At 46.8% G+C, this 22,827-nt stretch overlaps 1 protein-coding gene across 1 annotated transcript; it reads right to left on the bottom strand.

Moving 5' to 3' along the window:
• Positions 1 to 852: 852 nt before the first annotated feature.
• On the bottom strand, positions 853 to 21,994 carry LOC139416988 (E3 SUMO-protein ligase ZBED1). Its single transcript, XM_071166222.1, has 7 exons — positions 21,427 to 21,994; positions 13,028 to 13,270; positions 8,923 to 9,194; positions 7,514 to 8,072; positions 7,251 to 7,409; positions 2,051 to 3,730; positions 853 to 1,594 (listed from the first exon to the last, which is right to left on the bottom strand). Exons 1-6 carry the CDS (start codon positions 21,574 to 21,576, stop codon positions 3,050 to 3,052), a joined length of 2,064 nt encoding a protein of 687 aa, XP_071022323.1. The 5' UTR covers positions 21,577 to 21,994; the 3' UTR covers positions 853 to 1,594; positions 2,051 to 3,049.
• Positions 21,995 to 22,827: the final 833 nt, after the last annotated feature.

Below are 22,827 nucleotides of genomic sequence, written 5' to 3' on the forward strand. Positions count from 1 at the left end.
CTACCCCCCCCCCCCCCCATAACTACCCCCCCCCCCATAACTATCCCCCCCCCCCCCATAACTACCCCCCCCCCCCCAATAACTATCCCCCCCCCCCCCCATAACTATCCCCCCCCCCCCCATAACTATCCCCCCCCCCCCATAACTATCCCCCCCCCCCCCCATAACTATCCCCCCCCCCCCATAACTATCCCCCCCCCCCCCATAACTATCCCCCCCCCCATAACTACCCCCCCCCCCCAAGTCAATACTTTGTAGATCCACCTTTAACAGCAATTACAGCTGCAAGTCTCTTGGAATATGTCTCTATAAGCTTGGCACATCTAGCCACTGTAATTTTTGTCCATTCGTCAAGGCAAAACTGCTCCAGCTCTCTTTAAGTCATACCACAGATTCTCAATTGGATTGAGGTCTGGGTTTTGACTAGGCTATTCCAAGATATTTAAATGTTTCCCCTTAAACCACTCAAGTGTTGCTTTAGCAGTGTACTTAGGATCATTGTTCTGCTGGAAGGTGAACCTCCGTCCCAGTCTCAAATATCTGGAGGACTTAAACAGGTTTCCCTCAAGAACTTCCCTGTATTTAGCGGCATCCATCATTCCTTCAATTCTGACCAGTTTCCCAGTCCCTGCCGATGAAAAACATCCCCACAGCATGATGCTGCCACCACCATGCGTCACTGTGGGGATGGTGTTCTCGGGGTGATGAGAGGTGTTGGGTTTGTGCCAGTCATAGCGTTTTCCTTGATGGCCAAAAAGCTCAATTTGAGTCTCATCTGACCAGAGTACCTTTTTCCATATGTTTGGGGAGTCTCCCACATGGCTTTTGGCGAACACCAAACGTGTTTGCTTATTTTTTTCTTTAAGCAATGTTTTTTTTCTGGCCACCCTTCCATAAAGCCCAGCTCTGTGGAGTGTACAGCTTAAAGTGGTCCTATGGACAGATACTCCAATCTCCACTGTGGAGCTTTGCAGCTCCTTCAGGGTTATCTTTGGTCTCTTTGTTGCCTCTCTGATTAATGCCCTCCTTGCCTGGACTGTGAGTTTTGGTGCAATATTCTTTCCATTTTCTAATAATGGATTTAATGGTGCTCCGTGGGATGTTCAAAGTTTCAGATATTTTTTTTATAACCCAACCCTGATCTGTACTTCTCCACAACTTTGTCCCTGACCTGTTTGGAGTGCTCCTTGGTCTTCATGGTACCGCTTGCTTGGTGGTGTTGCAGACTCTGGGGCCTTTCAGAACAGGTGTATATATACACTGAGATCATGTGACTTAAATAAAGTCAACCTGTGTACAATCTAACTAATTATGTGACTTCTGAAGATAATTGGTTGCACCAGTTCTTATTTAGGGTCTTCATAGCAAAGGGGGTGAAAACATATGCACGCACCACTTTTCAGTTTGTAATTTTATTGAATTCTTTTAAACAAGTAATTTTTTTCATTTCACTTCACCAATTTGTACTAGTTTGTATATGTCCATTAGATGAAATCCACATAAAAACCTGTTTAAATGACAGGTTGTAATGCAACAAAGTAGGCAAATCACCAAGGGGGGTGAATACTTTTGCAAGGCACTGTAGGTCTGAAACCTGTAGGCTACATGGACTATAGTGTTTAGGTCTGAAACCTGTAGGCTAATTGGACTATAGTGTTTAGGTCTGAAACCTGTAGGCTAATTGGACTATAGTGTTTAGGTCTGAAACCTGTAGGCTAATTGGACTATAGTGTTTAGGTCTGAAACCTGTAGGCTACATGGACTATAGTGTTTAGGTCTGAAACCTGTAGGCTACATGGACTATAGTGTTTAGGTCTGAAACCTGTAGGCTAATTGGACTATAGTGTGTAGGTCTGAAACCTGTAGGCTAATTGGACTATAGTGTTTAGGTCTGAAACCTGTAGGCTACATGGACTATAGTGTTTAGGTCTGAAACCTGTAGGCTACATGGACTATAGTGTTTAGGTCTGAAACCTGTAGGCTACATGGACTATAGTGGTTAGGTCTGAAACCTGTAGGCTACATGGACTATAGTGTTTAGGTCTGAAACCTGTAGGCTACATGGACTATAGTGTTTCGGTCTGAAACCTGTAGGCTACATGGACTATAGTGTTTAGGTCTGAAACCTGTAGGCTAATTGGACTATAGTGTTTCGGTCTGAAACCTGTAGGCTTCATGGACTATAGTGTTTAGGTCTGAAACCTGTAGGCTACATGGACTATAGTGTTTAGGTCTGAAACCTGTAGGCTAATTGGACTATAGTGGTTAGGTCTGAAACCTGTAGGCTAATTGGACTATAGTGTTTAGGTCTGAAACCTGTAGGCTACATGGACTATAGTGTTTAGGTCTGAAACCTGTAGGCTACATGGACTATAGTGTTTAGGTCTGAAACCTGTAGGCTAATTGGACTATAGTGTTTAGGTCTGAAACCTGTAGGCTAATTGGACTATAGTGTTTAGGTCTGAAACCTGTAGGCTACATGGACTATAGTGTTTAGGTCTGAAACCTGTAGGCTACATGGACTATAGTGTTTAGGTCTGAAACCTGTAGGCTACATGGACTATAGTGTTTAGGTCTGAAACCTGTAGGCTTCATGGATTATGGTGTTTAGGTCTGAAACCTGTAGGCTTCATGGATTATGGTGTTTAGGTCTGAAACCTGTAGGCTTCATGGATTATGGTGTTTAGGTCTGAAACCTGTAGGCTAATTGGACTATAGTGTTTAGGTCTGAAACCTGTAGGCTAATTGGACTATAGTGTTTAGGTCTGAAACCTGTAGGCTTCATGGATTATGGTGTTTAGGTCTGAAACCTGTAGGCTACATGGACTATAGTGTTTAGGTCTGAAACCTGTAGGCTACATGGACTATAGTGTTTCGGTCCATAGCGGTCTGTGTCGAAGTCCACAGTAGTCTGTAATTGGTCTTCAAGTTTTTGAGTCTCCATCGGGTTACATGGACAACATTACCAGCCTGTAGCTGTGTTTGTGTCTCTGTAGCTCTGTTAGTGCCTCTGTAGCTCTGTTTGTGCCTCGGGTGTAGGGCTGATCCATTAAGTCCACAGTAACCTATAGTTGGTTTTGAGATAGATGAGTGTCTCAAGGTTTTTGGGGAGAGCCCTGCCTCTGCCGGGTTGGAGCCAGTGTCTGGCCGAGGTAAAGATGGTCTCCACGGTGGAGGTCCCAGCCGGCACAGTAAACGCCCGCTTGGCCACCTGGCTGAGCTGAGGGAAGTCTATAGTCTTTCGTCTCCAGTAGTGGAGAGGCTCCTCCTCAGTGGGCTCCTCACGCAGGTACCCTGCCAGCTCCTGCTCCACGCTCTTTGCCTGCGCCGTGGGCCTTTGCTTGATGAAGGAGAACAGCTTGCAGGGCCTGCTGAGCGAAGTGGAGGAAGGAAGAGGGGACGAGGCTGGGGACAAAGCTGCGTCAGGGGACTGGGCCTGGGGGGTGAGCTCCATGCTGGGGCCCTGTGTTTGTGTGTGTTTGGTGACCTCGTCCAGGAGGACCTGTCTGTGCCAGTCAGGGTCTGAGCTCCAGGTGAGTTTGAACTGTGGGTCCAGGGTGGTGGCGGTGACGTACAGAGGGTCCTCCAGGATGGGAGCCAGGCGGCGCTCTACGGCTTGAGACAAGCCCAGCAGCAGGCAGGGTAGCTGGGGGGAGACGCACTCTGACAGGTGCTTACGGAGCCCCAGGACACAGGGCAGAGCCAGACTGATGGAGACGTGTCTGTCACCCTGTCAGGAGACAAGAACACAACCATTAACCTGTCTGTCTGTCTCTCACGTGTCTGTCTGTGCGTCTCTCACGTGTCTGTCTGTCTCTCACCTGTCTGTCTGTCTGTCTGTCTGTCTGTCTGTCTCTCACCTGTCTGTCTGTCTGTCTCTCACCTGTCTGTCTGTCTGTCTCTCACCTGTCTGTCTGTGTCTCTCACCTGTCTGTCCGTCTGTCTCTCACCTGTCTGTCCGTCTGTCTCTCACCTGTCTGTCCGTCTGTCTCTCACCTGTCTGTCCGTCTGTCTCTCACCTGTCTGTCTGTCTCTCACCTGTCTGTCTGTCTCTCACCTGTCTGTCTGTCTGTGTCTCTCACCTGTCTGTCTGTGTGTCTCTCACCTGTCTGTCTGTCTGTCTGTTGCTCACCTGCCTGTCTGTCTGTTGCTCACCTGTCTGTCTGTCTGTGTGTCTCTCACGTGTCTTTCTGTGCGTCTCTCACTTGTCTGTCTGTCTCTCACCTGTCTGTCTGTCTCTCACCTGTCTATCTGTCTGTCTGTCTCTCACCTGTCTGTCTGTCTCTCACCTGTCTGTCTGTCTGTCTCTCACCTGTCTGTCTGTGTGTCTATCACCTGTCTGTCTGTCTGTTGCTCACCTGCCTGTCTGTCTGTTGCTCACCTGTCTGTCTGTGTGTCTCTCACGTGTCTGTCTGTGCGTCTCTCACCTGTCTGTCTGTCTGTCTCTCACCTGTCTGTCTGTCTCTCACCTGTCTATCTGTCTGTCTGTCTCTCACCTGTCTGTCTGTCTCACCTGTCTGTCTGTCTCTCACCTGTCTGTCTGTGTGTCTATCACCTGTCTGTCTGTCTGTCTGTTGCTCACCTGCCTGTCTGTCTGTTGCTCACCTGTCTGTCTGTGTGTCTCTCACGTGTCTGTCTGTGCGTCTCTCACCTGTCTGTCTGTCTGTCTCTCACCTGTCTGTCTGTGTGTCTCTCACCTGTCTGTCTGTCTGTTGCTCACCTGCCTGTCTGTCTGTTGCTCACCTGTCTGTCTGTGTGTCTCTCACGTGTCTGTCTGTGCGTCTCTCACCTGTCTGTCTGTCTCTCACCTGTCTGTCTGTCTGTCTGTCTCTCACCTGTCTGTATGTCTGTCTGTCTCTCACCTGTCTGTCTGTCTGTCTGTCTCTCACCTGTCTGTCTGTCTGTCTGTCTGTCTCTCTGTCTGTCTGTCTCTCACCTGTCTGTCTGTCTGTCTGTCTCTCACCTGTCTGTCTGTCTGTCTGTCTCTCACCTGTCTGTCTGTCTGTCTCTCACCTGTCTGTCTGTCTCTCACCTGTCTGTCTGTCTCTCACCTGTCTGTCTGTCTGTCTCTCACCTGTCTGTCTGTCTCTCACCTGTCTGTCTGTCTGTCTGTCTGTCTGTCTCTCACCTGTCTGTCTGTCTCTCACCTGTCTGTCTGTGTCTCTCACCTGTCTGTCCGTCTGTCTCTCACCTGTCTGTCTGTGTCTCTCACCTGTCTGTCTGTGTCTCTCACCTGTCTGTCTGTGTCTCTCACCTGTCTGTCTGTGTCTCTCACCTGTCTGTCTGTGTCTCTCACCTGTCTGTCTGTGTCTCTCACCTGTCTGTCTGTCTGTCTGTCTGTCTGTCTCTCACCTGTCTGTCTGTCTGTGTGTCTCTCACCTGTCTGTCTGTCTGTCTGTCTCTCACCTGTCTGTCTGTCTGTCTGTCTCTCACCTGTCTGTCTGTCTGTCTGTCTCTCACCTGTCTGTCTGCCTGTATCTCACCTGTCTGTCTGTCTCTGTCTGTCTGTGCGTCTCACCCGTCTGTGAGTCTCACCCGTCTGTGCGTCTCTCACCTGTCTGTGCGTCTCTCACCTGTCTGTGCGTCTCTCACCTGTCTGTGCGTCTCTCACCTGTCTGTGCGTCTCTCACCTGTCTGTGCGTCTCTCACCTGTCTGTGCGTCTCTCACCTGTCTGTGCGTCTCTCACCTGTCTGTGCGTCTCTCACCTGTCTGTGCGTCTCTCACCTGTCTGTGCGTCTCTAACCTGTCTGTGCGTCTCTCACCTGTGTGTGCGTGTGTCTGTATGTCTGTGCGTCTCTCACCTGTGTGTGCGTGTGTCTGTCTGTCTGTGCGTCTCTCACCTGTGTGTGCGTGTGTCTGTCTGTCTGTCTCTCACCTGTGTGTCTGTCTGTCTCTCACCTGTCTGTCTGTCTGTCTCTCACCTGTCTGTCTGTCTGTCTCTCACCTGTCTGTCTGTCTGTCTCTCACCTGTCTGTCTGTCTGTGTGTCTCTCACCTGTCTGTCTGTCTGTGTGTCTCTCACCTGTCTGTCTGTCTGTGTGTCTCTCAACTGTCTGTCTGTCTGTCTGTGTGTCTCTCACCTGTCTGTCTGTCTGTGTGTCTCTCACCTGTCTGTCTGTCTGTGTGTCTCTCACCTGTCTGTCTGTCTGTGTGTCTCTCACCTGTCTGTCTGTCTGTCTGTGTGTCTCTCCCCTGTCTGTCTGTCTGTCTGTGTGTCTCTCACCTGTCTGTCTGTGTGTCTCTCACCTGTCTGTCTCACCTGTCTGTCTGTCTGTCTCTCACCTGTCTGTCTGTCTGTGTGTCTCTCACCTGTCTGTGTGTGTGTCTGTATCTCACCTGTCTGTCTGTCTGTCTCTCTGTCTGTCTGTGCGTCTCACCCGTCTGTGCGTCTCTCACCTGTCTGTGCGTCTCTCACCTGTCTGTGCGTCTCTCACCTGTCTGTGCGTCTCTCACCTGTGTGTGCGTGTGTCTGTCTGTCTGTGCGTCTCTCACCTGTGTGTGCGTGTGTCTGTCTGTCTGTGCATCTCTCACCTGTGTGTGCGTGTGTCTGTCTGTCTGTGCGTCTCTCACCTGTGTGTGCGTGTGTCTGTCTGTCTGTCTGTCTCTCACCTGTGTGTACGTGTGTCTGTCTGTCTCTCACCTGTGTGTGCGTGTGTCTGTCTGTCTGTCTCTCACCTGTCTGTGCGTCTGTCTGTCTGTCTGTCTCTCACCTGTCTGTGCGTCTGTCTGTCTGTCACCTGTCTGTGCGTGCGTCTGTCTGTCTGTCTCTCACCTGTCTGTGCGTGTGTCTGTCTGTCTGTCTCTCACCTGTCTGTGCGTGTGTCTGTCTCTCACCTGTCTGTGCGTGTGTCTGTCTGTGTGTCTCTCACCTGTCTGTGTGTGTGTGTGTCTGTATCTCACCTGTCTGTCTGTCTGTCTGTGCGTCTCACCCGTCTGTGCGTCTCTCACCTGTCTGTGCGTCTCTCACCTGTCTGTGCGTCTCTCACCTGTGTGTGCGTGTGTCTGTCTGTCTGTCTCTCACCTGTCTGTGCGTGTGTCTGTCTGTCTGTCTCTCACCTGTCTGTGCATGTGTCTGTCTCTCACCTGTCTGTGCGTGTGTCTGTCTCTCACCTGTCTGTGCGTGTGTCTGTCTGTCTGTCTCTCACCTGTCTGTGCGTGTGTCTGTCTGTCTGTCTCTCACCTGTCTGTGCGTGTGTCTGTCTGTCTGTCTCTCACCTGTCTGTGCGTGTGTCTGTCTGTCTGTCTCTCACCTGTCTGTGCGTGTGCACCATGTCCCAGGCCTCAGTAAAGGGTTCCAGTGTGTCTGTCAGTTCTCTGAGCAGCGCCACCTCCTGGCCACTCAGCACCAGGTCAGCCCGGTCAGACACATCCTCCAAGAACTCTGCTGAGTCCAGAAGACCACGCAACACCTGGAGGAGAGGAGAATGGAATCAAAAGAGCATTGTTACAATTTACACTTTTAAACCAGCAGGCTGTTCTATGTTGTAACTAGACTATATTAAGTCCTTCTTACCTTGAGTTGTATGGCCCAGTCTCGCTCTCCAGCCCTGCTGCTCCCTGCCCCCCCCAACCCCCCTCCCAACAGGCCCACCAGTTTGTCGTGTGGCACGGCGGAGGTGACATAGTTATAGAATGATGAGGCTTTAGCCAGGGTGGAGGAGAGGAGAGGAGAGGAGGAGAGCAGTCCATCTCTCACACACTGACCCAGAGAACAACAGAAACAGTCTATCCTGCCAGACCCCAGACCTCCCTCCCACCAGTCCTCCTGTTCTACCTCTCCTTCCCTCGCTCCTCCTTCATCCCCACTCTCCTCCTCTTCCTCGTCAGCATCATCTCCCGGGTTGCCGTGGATACAGAACCCTGGTAGGCGGCATGAGGGGTGAGTTTCAGCGGGAAATGGGTCAGCCACGACACGGAACGCTCGGCCCGAAACGCCGTGCGCCACACACACCTCCTCGAACTCTGCTAGCACGCGATTGGCCGAGAGCCCACCAACCAGAGGGAGGCAGGCCAGCAGGGCGGAACGCATCTGCCAATCAGACGACAGGAAGTGGCAGGTCACCCCCAGGTACCTGCAGAACGGGTAGGAGGACACAGCGATGTCATAATGAACAACCCTAGATGACGGCATGCTATTCCCATAAACTAGTGCACTATATAGGAAATAGGGTGTCAAACTAGTGCACTATATAGGAAATAGGGTGTCATTAACTGGTGCACTATATAGGAAATAGGGTGTCATTAAGTAGTGCACTACATAGGAAATAGGGTGTCAAACTAGTGCACTACATAGGAAATAAGGTGTTATAAACTAGTGCACTATATAGGAAAATATTAGGTATGGGTTCCAAATGGCACCCTGAGTAGGACAGTAGGCCAGTAGGCCAGGCATATTAAAACACAGAGATGGTGATTTTAGCCATGCACAGTAGAGCCATGCACGAGTATGAATTTTAAGCCCAAGCCCTACCCGCGACATTCAGGCCCGATTGTTTCAGCCAAATTTAAGGCCCGGCCCTGCCCGAAGACCGAAATAACTTCCTGTTAGTAAATCCATTAGCTGCTCCTCTCTGTCTGTCACTCGCTCCCTGTGCTCAGGGAGCTCACTCTGCATGCATTCTGCTCATGGAGGCTCTGAGTCTGAGTATCCATAGCAACAGCTCTGCTCGGGCTGCTCAATGATGAGAGCTGTTAGCTACTTTTTATCACTCTAAACTAAGAGTCCAGCAACATTTCCTGTGAAATAATCTCTCCTGTCTGATATTTAATGAGGTTGAAGCACTTCTGACACCATGTTATGATCAGATATGACTGTACTGTGCAGCAGAGGACGAGGAAAGGGCTCAGCTTCAAAATGTTAGTGATCAATTTAGTGAAACCTGAGACCTGCCCGTACCCTAGAGTTAGGCTTAGAGTTCATACCCAGTGTTAACCCCTGCTGTGGTCCCAAGGAAACCCCTCCAGAGGGAGACAGAGAGGCTGAGAGAGAGGGCTGAGGCCAGGGCCTGTCTGGTGGCCAGCTGGGCCTGGTAGGCGTAGGCTGGGAGGAGCTGGGTGTGGAGGTATCTGGGGGGCTCGGGGGTATAGCGAGGCTCTAACAGCTGCAGTAACTCTCTGAATCCTCTGAGATCCACCAGGGAGGCAGGCTGGAGGTCCTGGACCAGCATCTTCGCTATCGCCTCCGAGATCAGCACCTGGTCAAACATAATACTGTCCATTACACACAAACTACAACACACACACACATTCAGAGATTGTCCTTGCCACCGTGCTTCTACATCTGCATTGCTTGCTGTTTGGGGTTTTAGGCTGGGTTTCTGTACAGCACTTTGAGATATCAGCTCCCCCTAGAGGCTTCTACACCTGCATTGCTTGCTGTTTGGGGTTTTAGGCTGGGTTTCTGTACAGCACTTTGAGATATCAGCTGATGTACGAAGGGCTATATAAATAAATTTGATTTCATTTGACTAGGCTACCTGCTGCACCATAATTACATCGGTAACGAGTTTATAATAGCAACAAGGCACCTCGATGAGTCGTGCCTAAGAACAGCCCTTAGCCGTGGTATATTGGCCATATACCAAACCCTCTCTGACCTAAAACTACACAACACAGGAATTTCAATCGAAAAGGACCCATAGGCATAAGAAAGGCTTTGATTTCTGGATAGACAGATGGATCTTAGAAAACATCTACCAGAAAGTTTTATAAGGTATTAGAAATACATCAACACAATAACGTCAACGTTAAGACCTCCTCCAACTAACATCAACACAATAACGTCAACGTTAAGACCTCCGCCAACATCAACACAATAACGTCGACGTTAAGACCTCCGCCAACTAACATCAACACAATAACGTCGACGTTAAGGCCTCCGCCAACTAACATCAACACAATAACGTCGACGTTAAGGCCTCCGCCAACTAACATCAACACAATAACGTCGACGTTAAGACCTCCGCCAACTAACATCAACACAATAACGTCGACGTTAAGCCCTCCGCCAACTAACATCAACACAATAACGTTGACGTTAAGACCTCCGCCAACTAACATCAACACAATAACGTCGACGTTAAGACCTCCACCAACATCAACACAATAACGTCAACGTTAAGACCTCCGCCAACTAACATAAACACAATAACGTCAACGTTAAGACCTCCGCCAACTAACATCAACAAAATAACGTTGACGTTAAGACCTCCGCCAACTAACATCAACACAATAACGTTGACGTTAAGACCTCCGCCAACTAACATCAACACAATAACGTCGACGTTAAGGCCTCCGCCAACTAACATCAACACAATAACGTTGACGTTAAGACCTCCGCCAACTAACACAATAACGTCGACGTTAAGACCTCCGCCAACTAACATTAACACAATAACGTCGACGTTAAGACCTCCGCCAACTAACATCAACACAATAACGTCAACGTTAAGACCTCCGCCAACTAACATCAACACAATAACGTCGACGTTAAGGCCTCCGCCAACTAACATCAACACAATAACGTCGACGTTAAGACCTCCGCCAACTAACATCAACACAATAACGTCGACGTTAAGACCTCCGCCAACATCAACACAATAACGTCAACGTTAAGACCTCCGCCAACTAACATCAACACAATAACATCGACGTTAAGACCTCCGCCAACATCAACACAATAACGTCGACGTTAAGACCTCCGCCAACTAACATCAACACAATAACGTCGACGTTAAGACCTCCGCCAACTAACATCAACACAATAACGTCGACGTTAAGACCTCCGCCAACATCAACACAATAACGTCGACGTTAAGACCTCCGCCAACTAACATCAACACAATAACGTCGACGTTAAGACCTCCGCCAACTAACATCAACACTTAATGTTAACCTGAAATATATCCTTGACTTGTAATTCCGTTACCAACAACCTACATATTCTGAAGATAGTCACATTTTTCTCCCTCATGAGGGAGGATAATGAACGTTCACAGAAGTAACATTTAATGGTGGTGAATTTACTGATAATAATTCATAAACAAAATTGGTAAGTGATTAAAACCCGTAAATACCAAAAACATCTTTAGTGGAATTACTGCAACTGAACTGGCTACAATGGGAAATCATCACAAACCAGTTTGTTACTGTCCTCTCTTCCACTGACATACTGTTATGTTCAGCTCATATAGTGTCTCCTACCCTACCGTACTGACCCTTACCCTACTGACCCTTACCCTACCGTACTGACCCTTACCCTACTGACCCCTACCCTACCGTACTGACCCTTACCCTACTGACCCCTACCCTACCGTACTGACCCTTACCCTACTGACTCCTACCCTCCCGTACTGACCCTTACCCTACTGACTCCTACCCTCCCGTACTGACCCTTACTCTACTGACCCCTACCCTCCCGTACTGACCCGTACCCTACTGACCCCTACCCTACCGTACTGACCCCTAGCCTACCGTAGTGACCCTTACCCCACCGTAGTGACCCCTACTGTTCAGACCCCTACCCTACCGTACTGACCCCTACCCTACTGACCCCTACTCTACATACTGACCCCTACTGTACCCTACCTTACCGTAGTGACCCCTACCCTAACGTACTGACCCCTACCGTACTGACACCTACTGTTCAGACCTCTACCGTACTGACCCTTACCCCTACCGTACTGACCCTTACGGACTGACCCCTACCCTAATGACCCCTACCCTCCCGTACTAATCCCTACCCTAATGACCCCTACCCTACCATACTGACCCCTAACCTACCGTACTGACCCCTAACCTACCGACTCCTACTCTACCGTACCGACCCCTACCGCACTGACCCCTACCGTACTGACCCCTACCCTACCTACCCCTACCCTACCATACTGACCCCTACTGTACCCTACCTTACCGTAGTGACCCCTACCCTACCGACCCCTATTGTTCAGACCTCTACCGTACAGACCTTTACCCCTACTGTACTGACCCCTCACGGACTGACCCCTACCCTACTGACCCCTACCCTACTGACCCCTACCCTACCGACCTCCAAGTACTGACCCCTACTGTACTGATCCTTACCCTACCTTACCGTACTGACCTCTACCCTAGCGTACTGACCCCTACCGTACTGACCTCTACCCTACCGTACTGACCTCTACCCTACCGTACTGAACCATCGTACTGAACTCTACCCTACCGTACTGAACTCTACCCTACCGTACTGAACCCTCGTACTGAACTCTACCCTACCGTACTGAACCCTCGTACTGAACTCTACCCTACCGTACTGAACCCTCGTACTGAACTCTACCCTACCGTACTGAACCCTCGTACTGAACTCTACCCTACCGTACTGAACCCTCGTGCTAAACTCTACCCTACCGAACTGAACTCTACCGTACTGAATCCTAGTCTACTGTACTAAACTATCCTACCGAACTGAATCCTAGCCTACCGTACTGAACCCTAGTACTGACTTCTACCCTACCGTACTGACCTCTACCCTACCGTACTGACCTCTACCATACTGAATCCTAGTCTACTGCACTAAACTCTACACTACCGTACTGAACTCTACCGTATTGAACTCTACCGAACTCCACCGTACTGAACACTACCCTATTGTACTGAATGCTAGCCTACTGTACTGAATCCTAGCCTGCCGTACTGAACTCTACTGACCTCTACCCTACTGTACTGACCAAAACTGTGATGTCCAATCTTATGGAACATGAGGAGAACAACATTGAAGCCATAATGATGCATTTCTGTATTGTACAGATCAGGGACCCATGACGTCATTCTGTTAGCGGGTGTCGATCCACTTCACTAATTGTAGTTCAATAGCCAAAAGAGAATACTCACGGTGCCATGTAATAGCTGACACCCCATTATTTCTGCAGACATCTTTGAATATTAATTCAGAGCAGATACTTTTTTGGAAAATGTGGTTGCACAAAAAAACAGATTTTACTATAAGTTTGCATAGTTCTGACACTAAATTTACTAAAACACACACACACACCTGGCGAGGGTCGTGTCTGTGGAACTTCGTCACCCCTTCTCCTGCTCCCTCTCTTCCTCCCCCTCCCCCTACTCCCACCCCTCCAGCGGTGATGGAGTGATTGCAGCGATGGCCTCCTCCGTTGGCCAGGCTGTGAAGGGAGGATGAGGAGTAGGGATGGAGGGAGGAGGAAGATGAGGAGTAGGCTTCTCGCTTCATATCCTTCTTCTTTACAAACTCATCGTACATCGCCTGGTGCTTCCTCTGTAGAAACGAGAGACAGTGTGTAATTCTGATGATCAAATGTCAGACAGACTACCTATTGCAATGTTTTTAGATTTGATATTGATTAATAAAATAGAATTTCACACAGAGACAAACAAGAACTGTATAATTCAGCCTCAGCCTGCTTCTACCTATCCCTATGGAATACAATGTGCATTCTTAACTTTGCAATCAGTTTCATACACAGACAATACTGTATCTATCACAGCCAGTAGCCTACATTTCCTGTTGTCACCTTCTATCAGCCACCCAGACAGACAGATGTATACCTTAGTTAAGACAGACCTATAACCTGCTGTACCTGTTGTCTCCTACTGTCAGACACCCAGATCTATACCTTAGTTAAGATACTTTTGAAAAACTTGATTACTTTGAGGATTACTTTTTTGTTTGATGGATCGCGGGGAAAGAGCAGGAAAAGGCTTTTGAAGGCTACAGTGCAAGCTATGTCTTCCAATGATGCGACTGCTATTGGCATCCAAAGATTATCCAACTTTAATAAACGTTTAGAGGTAAAGGATGACAGCAGTGTGGTCTACGGAAATACGGATATCACTTATTATTGATATCTACATAGCAGCAGTGTAATTCACATCAATGCGCTGTCTCATTTAGCTATTTGCGCATTGTGGTTGTTGTGGATGGCTGTTCACAAATGCAAATATGTATTTGAACCCAATAATGGTTGAATTGAATACGTTTATGATGCCCATCAATCATTGTTTTTGAAACCAGTGGACAGCCAGTGAAAAATGCGCTCTTGCAACAGCTGCACAGTGCAGATCCCAGCCTATGGAATAAAAGTGGAGCTTTTATTGCTCAATCTATTTCACTCTGATAAAATAAATAATCCCTAATGGATGGTGGTGGAAGAAATGGCAGCAGTTTCACGGCCGTCTAAACAATTGTGCTGTTATGTGGGGGGTTTTGTGCATTATTTCTCATTTATTTTGTACATAATGTTTCTGCCACCGTATTTTACGGCAAAACAGAGCTTCTGGATATCAGGACAGCGATCACTCACCTCGGATTAGACAAAGAGCTTCTGAATATCAGGACAGCGATCACTCAACTCGGATTAGACAAAGAGCTTCTGGATATCAGGACAGCGATCACTCACCTCGGATTAGACAAAGAGCTTCTGGATATCAGGACAGCGATCACTCACCTCGGATTAGACAAAGAGCTTCTGGATATCAGGACAGCGATCACTCACCTCGGATTAGACAAAGAGCTTCTGGATATCAGGACAGCGATCACTCACCTCGGATTAGACAAAGAGCTTCTGGATATCAGGACAGCGATCACTCACCTCGGATTAGACAAAGAGCTTCTGGATATCAGGACAGCGATCACTCACCTCGGATTAGACAAAGAGCTTCTGAATATCAGGACAGCGATCACTCAACTCGGATTAGACAAAGAGCTTCTGGATATCAGGACAGCGATCACTCACCTCGGATTAGACAAAGAGCTTCTGGATATCAGGACAGCGATCACTCACCTCGGATTAGACAAAGAGCTTCTGGATATCAGGACAGCGATCACTCACCTCGGATTAGACAAAGAGCTTCTGGATATCAGGACAGCGATCACTCACCTCGGATTAGACAAAGAGCTTCTGGATATCAGGACAGCGATCACTCACCTCGGATTAGACAAAGAGCTTCTGGATATCAGGACAGCGATCACTCACCTCGGATTAGACAAAGAGCTTCTGGATATCAGGACAGCGATCACTCACCTCGGATTAGACAAAGAGCTTCTGGATATCAGGACAGCGATCACTCACCTCGGATTAGACAAAGAGCTTCTGGATATCAGGACAGCGATCACTCACCTCGGATTAGACAAAGAGCTTCTGGATATCAGGACAGCGATCACTCACCTCGGATTAGACAAAGAGCTTCTGGATATCAGGACAGCGATCACTCACCTCGGATTAGACAAAGAGCTTCTGGATATCAGGACAGCGATCACTCACCTCGGATTAGACAAAGAGCTTCTGGATATCAGGACAGCGATCACTCACCTCGGATTAGACAAAGAGCTTCTGGATATCAGGACAGCGATCACTCACCTCGGATTAGACAAAGAGCTTCTGGATATCAGGACAGCGATCACTCACCTCGGATTAGACAAAGAGCTTCTGGATATCAGGACAGCGATCACTCACCTCGGATTAGACAAAGAGCTTCTGGATATCAGGACAGCGATCACTCACCTCGGATTAGACAAAGAGCTTCTGGATATCAGGACAGCGATCACTCACCTCGGATTAGACAAAGAGCTTCTGGATATCAGGACAGCGATCACTCACCTCGGATTAGACAAAGAGCTTCTGGATATCAGGACAGCGATCACTCAACTCGGATTAGACAAAGAGCTTCTGGATATCAGGACAGCGATCACTCACCTCGGATTAGACAAAGAGCTTCTGGATATCAGGACAGCGATCACTCACCTCGGATTAGACAAAGAGCTTCTGGATATCAGGACAGCGATCACTCACCTCGGATTAGACAAAGAGCTTCTGGATATCAGGACAGCGATCACTCACCTCGGATTAGACAAAGAGCTTCTGGATATCAGGACAGCGATCACTCACCTCGGATTAGACAAAGAGCTTCTGGATATCAGGACAGCGATCACTCACCTCGGATTAGACAAAGAGCTTCTGGATATCAGGACAGCGATCACTCACCTCGGATTAGACAAAGAGCTTCTGGATATCAGGACAGCGATCACTCACCTCGGATTAGACAAAGAGCTTCTGGATATCAGGACAGCGATCACTCACCTCGGATTAGACAAAGAGCTTCTGGATATCAGGACAGCGATCACTCACCTCGGATTAGACAAAGAGCTTCTGGATATCAGGACAGCGATCACTCAACTCGGATTAGACAGATTTTTTTTCTTCAACAAACAGGATGCGCAGGACGTACTTCAGACACCCGACAACGCCGAAATCCCCGTCATTGGCAGGAGAAAGAGACGGAGGTATAGAGGACACAGGCCTGGTTGCCTTGTGAGGATCTGCCGGCGGCGAGTGGGAAATCTGCCCTTACCATCGGTATTACTTGCCAACGTACAATCATTAAACAACAAATTAGACGAGGTACGATAACGAATATCCTACCAACAGGACATCAAAAACTGTAATATCTCATGTTTCATCGAAACAAAGCTCTCCCTCACCCTCCAGGTGGTAAAACCGACCACAACTCTATCCTCCTGATTCCTGCTTACAAAAAAAAATGAAAGCAGGAAGCACCAGTGACTTGGTTTATAACAAACGATGAAGCAGATGCTAAACTACAGGAATGTTTTGCGATCACAGACTGGAATATGTTCCCGGGATTATTCTGATGGCATTGAGGAGTACACCACATCAGTCACTGGCTTTATCAATAAGTGCATCGAGGACGTTGTCCCCACAGTGACCGTACGTACATACCCCAACTAGAAGCCATGGATTACAGGCAACATTCGCAATGAGCTAAAGGGTAGAGCTGCCGCTTTCAAGGTGCGGGACTCTAACCTGGAAGCTTATAAGAAATCCTGCAATGCTATTCATTAACTACAGCTCAGCGTTCAACACCATAGTGCTCTAAATGCTCATTACTAAGCTATGAACTCTGGCAATAAACACCTACCTCTGCAACTCCCTCCTCGTGTAATCCCAGACAGACTCATTGATGTCACGGCTGTGGGGGCCATACCATCACATCCAGGACTCATTGTTCTTCTTTACGCTGAAGATACAGCGAAAGTCAATTAAGAACTGTGTTTGGGGTTGTTGTCATGCTGCAGGAATACATTTTGGGCCAATCAGATGCCTCCTTATTGGTATTGCATGGTGGATAAGTATCTGCCTGTACTTCTCAGCATTGAGGATACCATTAATTCTGACCAAATCCCCAACTCCATTGGCAGAAATGCAGCCCCAAACATGCAAGGAACCTCCACCATGCTTCATTGTTGCCTGCAGACACTCATTCGTGTACCGCTCTCCAGCCCTTCGGCGAACAAACTGCCTTCTGCTACAGCCAACTATTTCAAATGTTGACGCATCAGTTCAGAGCACCTGCTGCCATTTTTCTGCACCCCAGTTCCTGTGTTTTCGTGCATAGTTGAATCGCTTGCCCTTGTTTCCACGTCGGAGGTATGGATTTTTGGCCGCAAGTCTTCCATGAAGGCCACTTCTGACCAGACTTCTCCGGACAGTAGATGGGTGTACCAGAGTTTCACTGTTTTCTGCCAGTTCTGAGCTGATGGCACTGCTGGACATCTTCCGATTGCGAAGGGAAGTAAGCATGATGTGTCTTTCATCTGCTGCAGTAAGTTTCCTTGGCCGACCACTGCGTCTATGGTCCTCAACGTTGCCCGTTTCTTTGTGCTTCTTCAAAAAGAGCTTGGACAGCACACCTGGAAACCCCTGTCTGCCTTGAAATGTCTGCCTGGGAGAGACCTTGCTGAGGCAGTATAACTACCCTGTGTCTTGTTGCTGTACTCAGTCTTGACTTTGACAGTAAACTGTCTTCAGCAACCTCACCTTGTTAGCTGAGTTTGGCTGTTCCTCACCCAATTTTATTCCTCCTACACAGCTGTTTCAGTTAATGACTGTGTTTCAACCTACATAATGAATTGATGATCATTAGCACCTGTTTGGTATAATTGTTTAAATATACACCTGACCATATGTGTAACGGATGTGAAACGCTAGCTTAGTTAGCGGTGGTGCGCGCTAAATAGTGTTTCAATCGGTGACGTCACTTGCTCTGAGACCTTGAAGTAGTGGTTCCCCTTGATCTGCAAGAGCCGCGGCTTTTGTGGAGCGATGGGTAACGATGCTTCGTAGGTGACTGTTGTTGATGTGTGCTGAGGGTCCCTGGTTCGCGCCCGGGTATGGGCGAGGGGACGGTCTAAAATTATACTGTTACATATGCCTACAAAATCCCTGACTTTGCACAAGTGTACCTACAACAATTGATGCCGTTTTGAAAGCAAAGGGTGGTCACACCAAATACGGATTTGATTTAGATTTTTTTTCTGTTCACTCCCTTTGCATTATGTTAATTAATAAATATAATCTATTAACATGTCAAAGCAGCTCGCGGCTGGCTTTCCATTTGTAGTCCGGAATATTCTTCTAGCCCTGCCACATCCGACGAGCGTCAGAGCCGGTGTAGTAGGATTCAATATTAATCCTGTATCCATGCTTTGCCTGTTTGATGGTTCGTCTGAGGGTGTAGCAGGATTTCTTATCAGCGTCCGGATTAGTGTCCTGCTACTTGAAAGTTGCAGCTCTAGCCTTTAGCTCGATGCGGATGTTGCCTGTAATCCATGGTGTTACACAAATCAAAATCTGCCTTATATTTTAGATTCTTCAAAGTAGCCACCATTAGGCTTGATGACAGCTTTGCACACTTGGCATTCTCTCAACCAGCTTCACCTGGAATGCTTTTTTAACAGTCTTGAAGGAGTTCCCACATATGCTGAGAACTTGTTGGCTGCTTTTCCTTCACTCTGGGTTCCAACTCATCCCAAACCATCTCAATTGGGTTGAGATGGGATAATTGTGGAGGCCAGGTCATCTGATGCAGCACTCCATAATATTTCCTTATTGGTCAAATAGTCCTTACACAACCTGGAGGTGTGTTGGGTCATTGTCCAGTAGAAAAACAACTGATAGTCCCACTAAGCGCAAACCAGATGGCATGGAGTATCGCTGCAGAATGCTGTGGTAGGCATGCTGATTAAGTGTGCCTTGAATTCTAAATAAAATCACTGACTGTGTAGGCAGCAATGCACTCTCACAACATCACACCTCCTCCTCCATGCTTCACAGTGGGAACCACACATGCGGAGATCAGTCGTTTACCTACTCTGCGTCTCAAAGACATGGTGGTTGGAATCCAAAATCTCACATTTTGACTCATCAGACCAAAGGACAGACTTCCACCAGTCTAATGTCCATTGCTCATGTTTCTTGGCCCAAGTAAGTCTCTTCTTCTCATTGATGTCCTTTAGTAGTGGTTCCTTTGCAGCAATTCAACAATGAAAGCGGGATTCACACAATCTCCTCGGAACAGTTGATGTTGAGATGTGTCTTACTTGCATTCTGTGAAGCATTTATTTGGGCTGCAATCTGAGATGCAGTTAACTCTAATGAACGTATCCTCTGCAACAGAGGTAATTCTGGGTCTTCCATTCCTGTGGTGGTCCTCGTGAGAGCCAGTTTCATCATTGCGCTTGATGGTTTTTGAGACTGCACTTGAAGAAATGTTCAAAGTTCTTGACATTTTCCAGATTTACTGACCTTCATGTTTTAAAGTAATAATGGACTGTCATTTATCTTTGCTTCTATGAGCTGTTCTTGCCATAATATGGACTTGTTATTTTACTAAATAGGGCTACCTTCTGTATACCACCCCTACCTTGTCACAAGACAAGTGATTGGCTCAAACGCATTAAGGAAAAGATTTCCACAAATTAACAACGTACACTTGTTAATTGAAACGCATTCCAGATGACTACCTCATGAAGCTGGTTGAGAGAATGCCAACAGTGTGCAAAGCTGTCATCAAGGCAAACGGTGGCTACTTAGAAGAAGTAGCCACCGTTTAGCCACCGTTTAGAAGACGTTTAGAAGACGGTGAATCTTTGGTTACTACATGATTCCATGTGTTATTTCATAGTTTTGATGTCTTCATTATTATTCGACAATGTAGAAAATATTAAAAATAAAGAAAAATCCTAGAATGAGTAGATGTGTCCAAACTTTTGACTGGTACTGTATACATGTCCATTGATTCTTGAAGAATATAACGTATTATTAGCCTCATGAGCTTAGTTCAACTGTCAAACTCCATGAGAACCCAAAATATATGCTTGTTTTACTCCAATGTTTGTAAACACTGTAAATGTAAACAAACACTGTATAGCCTCATAGCATGGTTAAAACAATAGTGTTGATATCATGGATGGTCAGTCCTTACATTCACAGCTCTGTCTATTACTCTGAGAGTGGTTACATTTCTCCTTGCCCGGCGACCGTTTTGTTATTGTATCTTTGTTGCTTCTGTGGATTTGCCCTTTAAACAGCTGCATATTATCAAGATATCAAATTGTCACCAAGAAAAAGGTAAACAATAGGCCTTTAGCAAATGCAGAATATGGCATTCATTTTTCACATGTAAATAGCACTTTTCAGTAGTGCTCAAAGCATGCCATTCCATGAGCGCAGCATTTATTTTTAAACTTAAATCAATGAGCCAAATCAGCCCTCTATGACAACAAAATCATAAACAACAGAGTAGGGCTGGCTAATAAATCCATAGTTTTGGGTTATGCTCAGTTAAATACATTTGGATAATCTATACTTCCATATTTCCAAGTCCTGTTCTTGAAGATCCCAGGGTATACAATGTTTGGAATGATTGGGGCAGGGTTAGAGAGTTGGACTAGTAACCGAAAGGTTGCAAGTTCAAATCCCCGAGCTGACAAGGTACAAAGCTGCCCCTGAACAGGAACAACCCACTGTTCCTAGGCCGTCATTGAAAATAAGAATTTGTTCTTAACTGACTTGCCTAGTTAAATAAAGGTAAAATTGTATAGTAACTCCAGCTCTTAAATTCTGTACAGCACTTTGTGACAACAGCTGATGTAAAAAGGGCTTTATAAATACATTTGATTGATTGATTGGAATTCTGATGGACTTCGGTTTTTAATATAAAGATACAATTTAATCATATTATATGTAGTAGAAAGCGATGGGTTAGAAGACGCCTACATAACCAACCCATAAAATAAAATGTAACATCCAAATATGGCCAGTTATGTAATCTTTAACATGGACTTATCCTGCAATAGATGTCATTAAATTGGTAACATACATTTGTCTTCTTCAAAATGCCCCATAAGGTTGAAAGTAATCTAAAACTACATGTAATCACATTACATTACTGGGTTTGGATAATCCAAAAAGTACCTTACTGATTACAATTTGACAGGTAACTAGTAACGGATTACATTTCGAAAATAACTCACCCAACCCTGCCTATAGCCTACTGTCACCTACGGTCAGACAGATCTATAGCTTAGTTAAAACAGATCTATCTATACGGTACCTTGAGATGTGTGACGAAGTTGGATGTGACGCTCCGCTTCGCCTGTATCCTGGTGCCGCATGCTTTACAGTTGGACTCGATCTTGCCGTTCTCCCCCTCGAACACGATGTTGAAGTAATCCAGAATGGACACCTTCGAAATTGACGCCATTGGGATGACCAACCTTTATCCTCGGAAGTAGATTCAACTTTCCAAAAGACAACAATCGAGATCTCTCTACCTATTCTTTCTTTTTCCCGAGCCTCCCTCTAGTCACTACCATAAGAGCGGAGGGGTGTGTGCGTTTTCTTCCTTCCTACTCACTGTAATCAAAACGCTGGCAGACGCGCTCAACAATAGATGGGTTAAAACAGGCGACTTGCCAAAACAGCGCCTTGGAGCTATCGCGTTTCAGCTAGCTACAATGCTCGTACACGAATCATGCTATTAAACAAAGTATCTAGTATCGCTGCAAACACTGAAATCCTGTAGCTATCCAGTCCTGCCTGGTCCGTGTTATCAAACTGCACCAGCTACTCGAGGAGGCTGGGCTTTCGGGCTAGCAGAGGATGGCGGCCACCATTGGTCCAGGAAGTAAACCAGATACGCGTTTCCGAAACACTTCGGCAGTTATCGGCAACGCTCGGCCGGATCAACTCAATATATCGTTCAGTATAATTCCCCCACCGTAGACGCTATATTTTATAGTCAAATTTCCTTTAATTGGATTGCTTTTAGTATACACAGGCAGCCCAATTCCACTAATTGGTTTTAAGACCAATCAAATCAGATCTTTTCACATCAGATTTTTTTCAGAGCTGATCAGATTGCTCAATAAAATTGGACTGTCTGTAAAAAACACAGCCTTTTTTAACTTTTATGATCTATCCTGATGCCTAGTCACTTTACCCTGCCTTCATGTACATATCTACCTCAAATACCTTATCTATCCTGATGCCTAGTCACTTTACCCTGCCTTCATGTACATATCTACCTCAAATACCTTATCTATCCTGATGCCTAGTCACTTTACCCTGCCTTCATGTACATATCTACCTCAAATAACTTATCTATCCCAGATGCCTAGTCACTTTACCCTGCCTTCATGTACATATCTACCTCAAATGCCTTATTATGATCTATCCTGATGCCTAGTCACTTTACCCTGCCTTCATGTACATATCTACCTCAAATGCCTTATTATGTACTATCCTGATGCCTAGTCACTTTACCCTGCCTTCATGTACATATCTACCTCAAATACCTTATCTATCCTGATGTCTAGTCACTTTACCCTGCCTTCATGTACATATCTACCTCAAATACCTTATCTATCCTGATGTCTAGTCACTTTACCCTGCCTTCGTGTACATATCTACCTCAAATAGCTTATCTATCCTGATACCTAGTCACTTTACCCTG

Source organism: Oncorhynchus clarkii, chromosome 9 (assembly GCF_045791955.1).
Source record: "Oncorhynchus clarkii lewisi isolate Uvic-CL-2024 chromosome 9, UVic_Ocla_1.0, whole genome shotgun sequence".
NCBI lineage: Eukaryota > Metazoa > Chordata > Actinopteri > Salmoniformes > Salmonidae > Oncorhynchus > Oncorhynchus clarkii.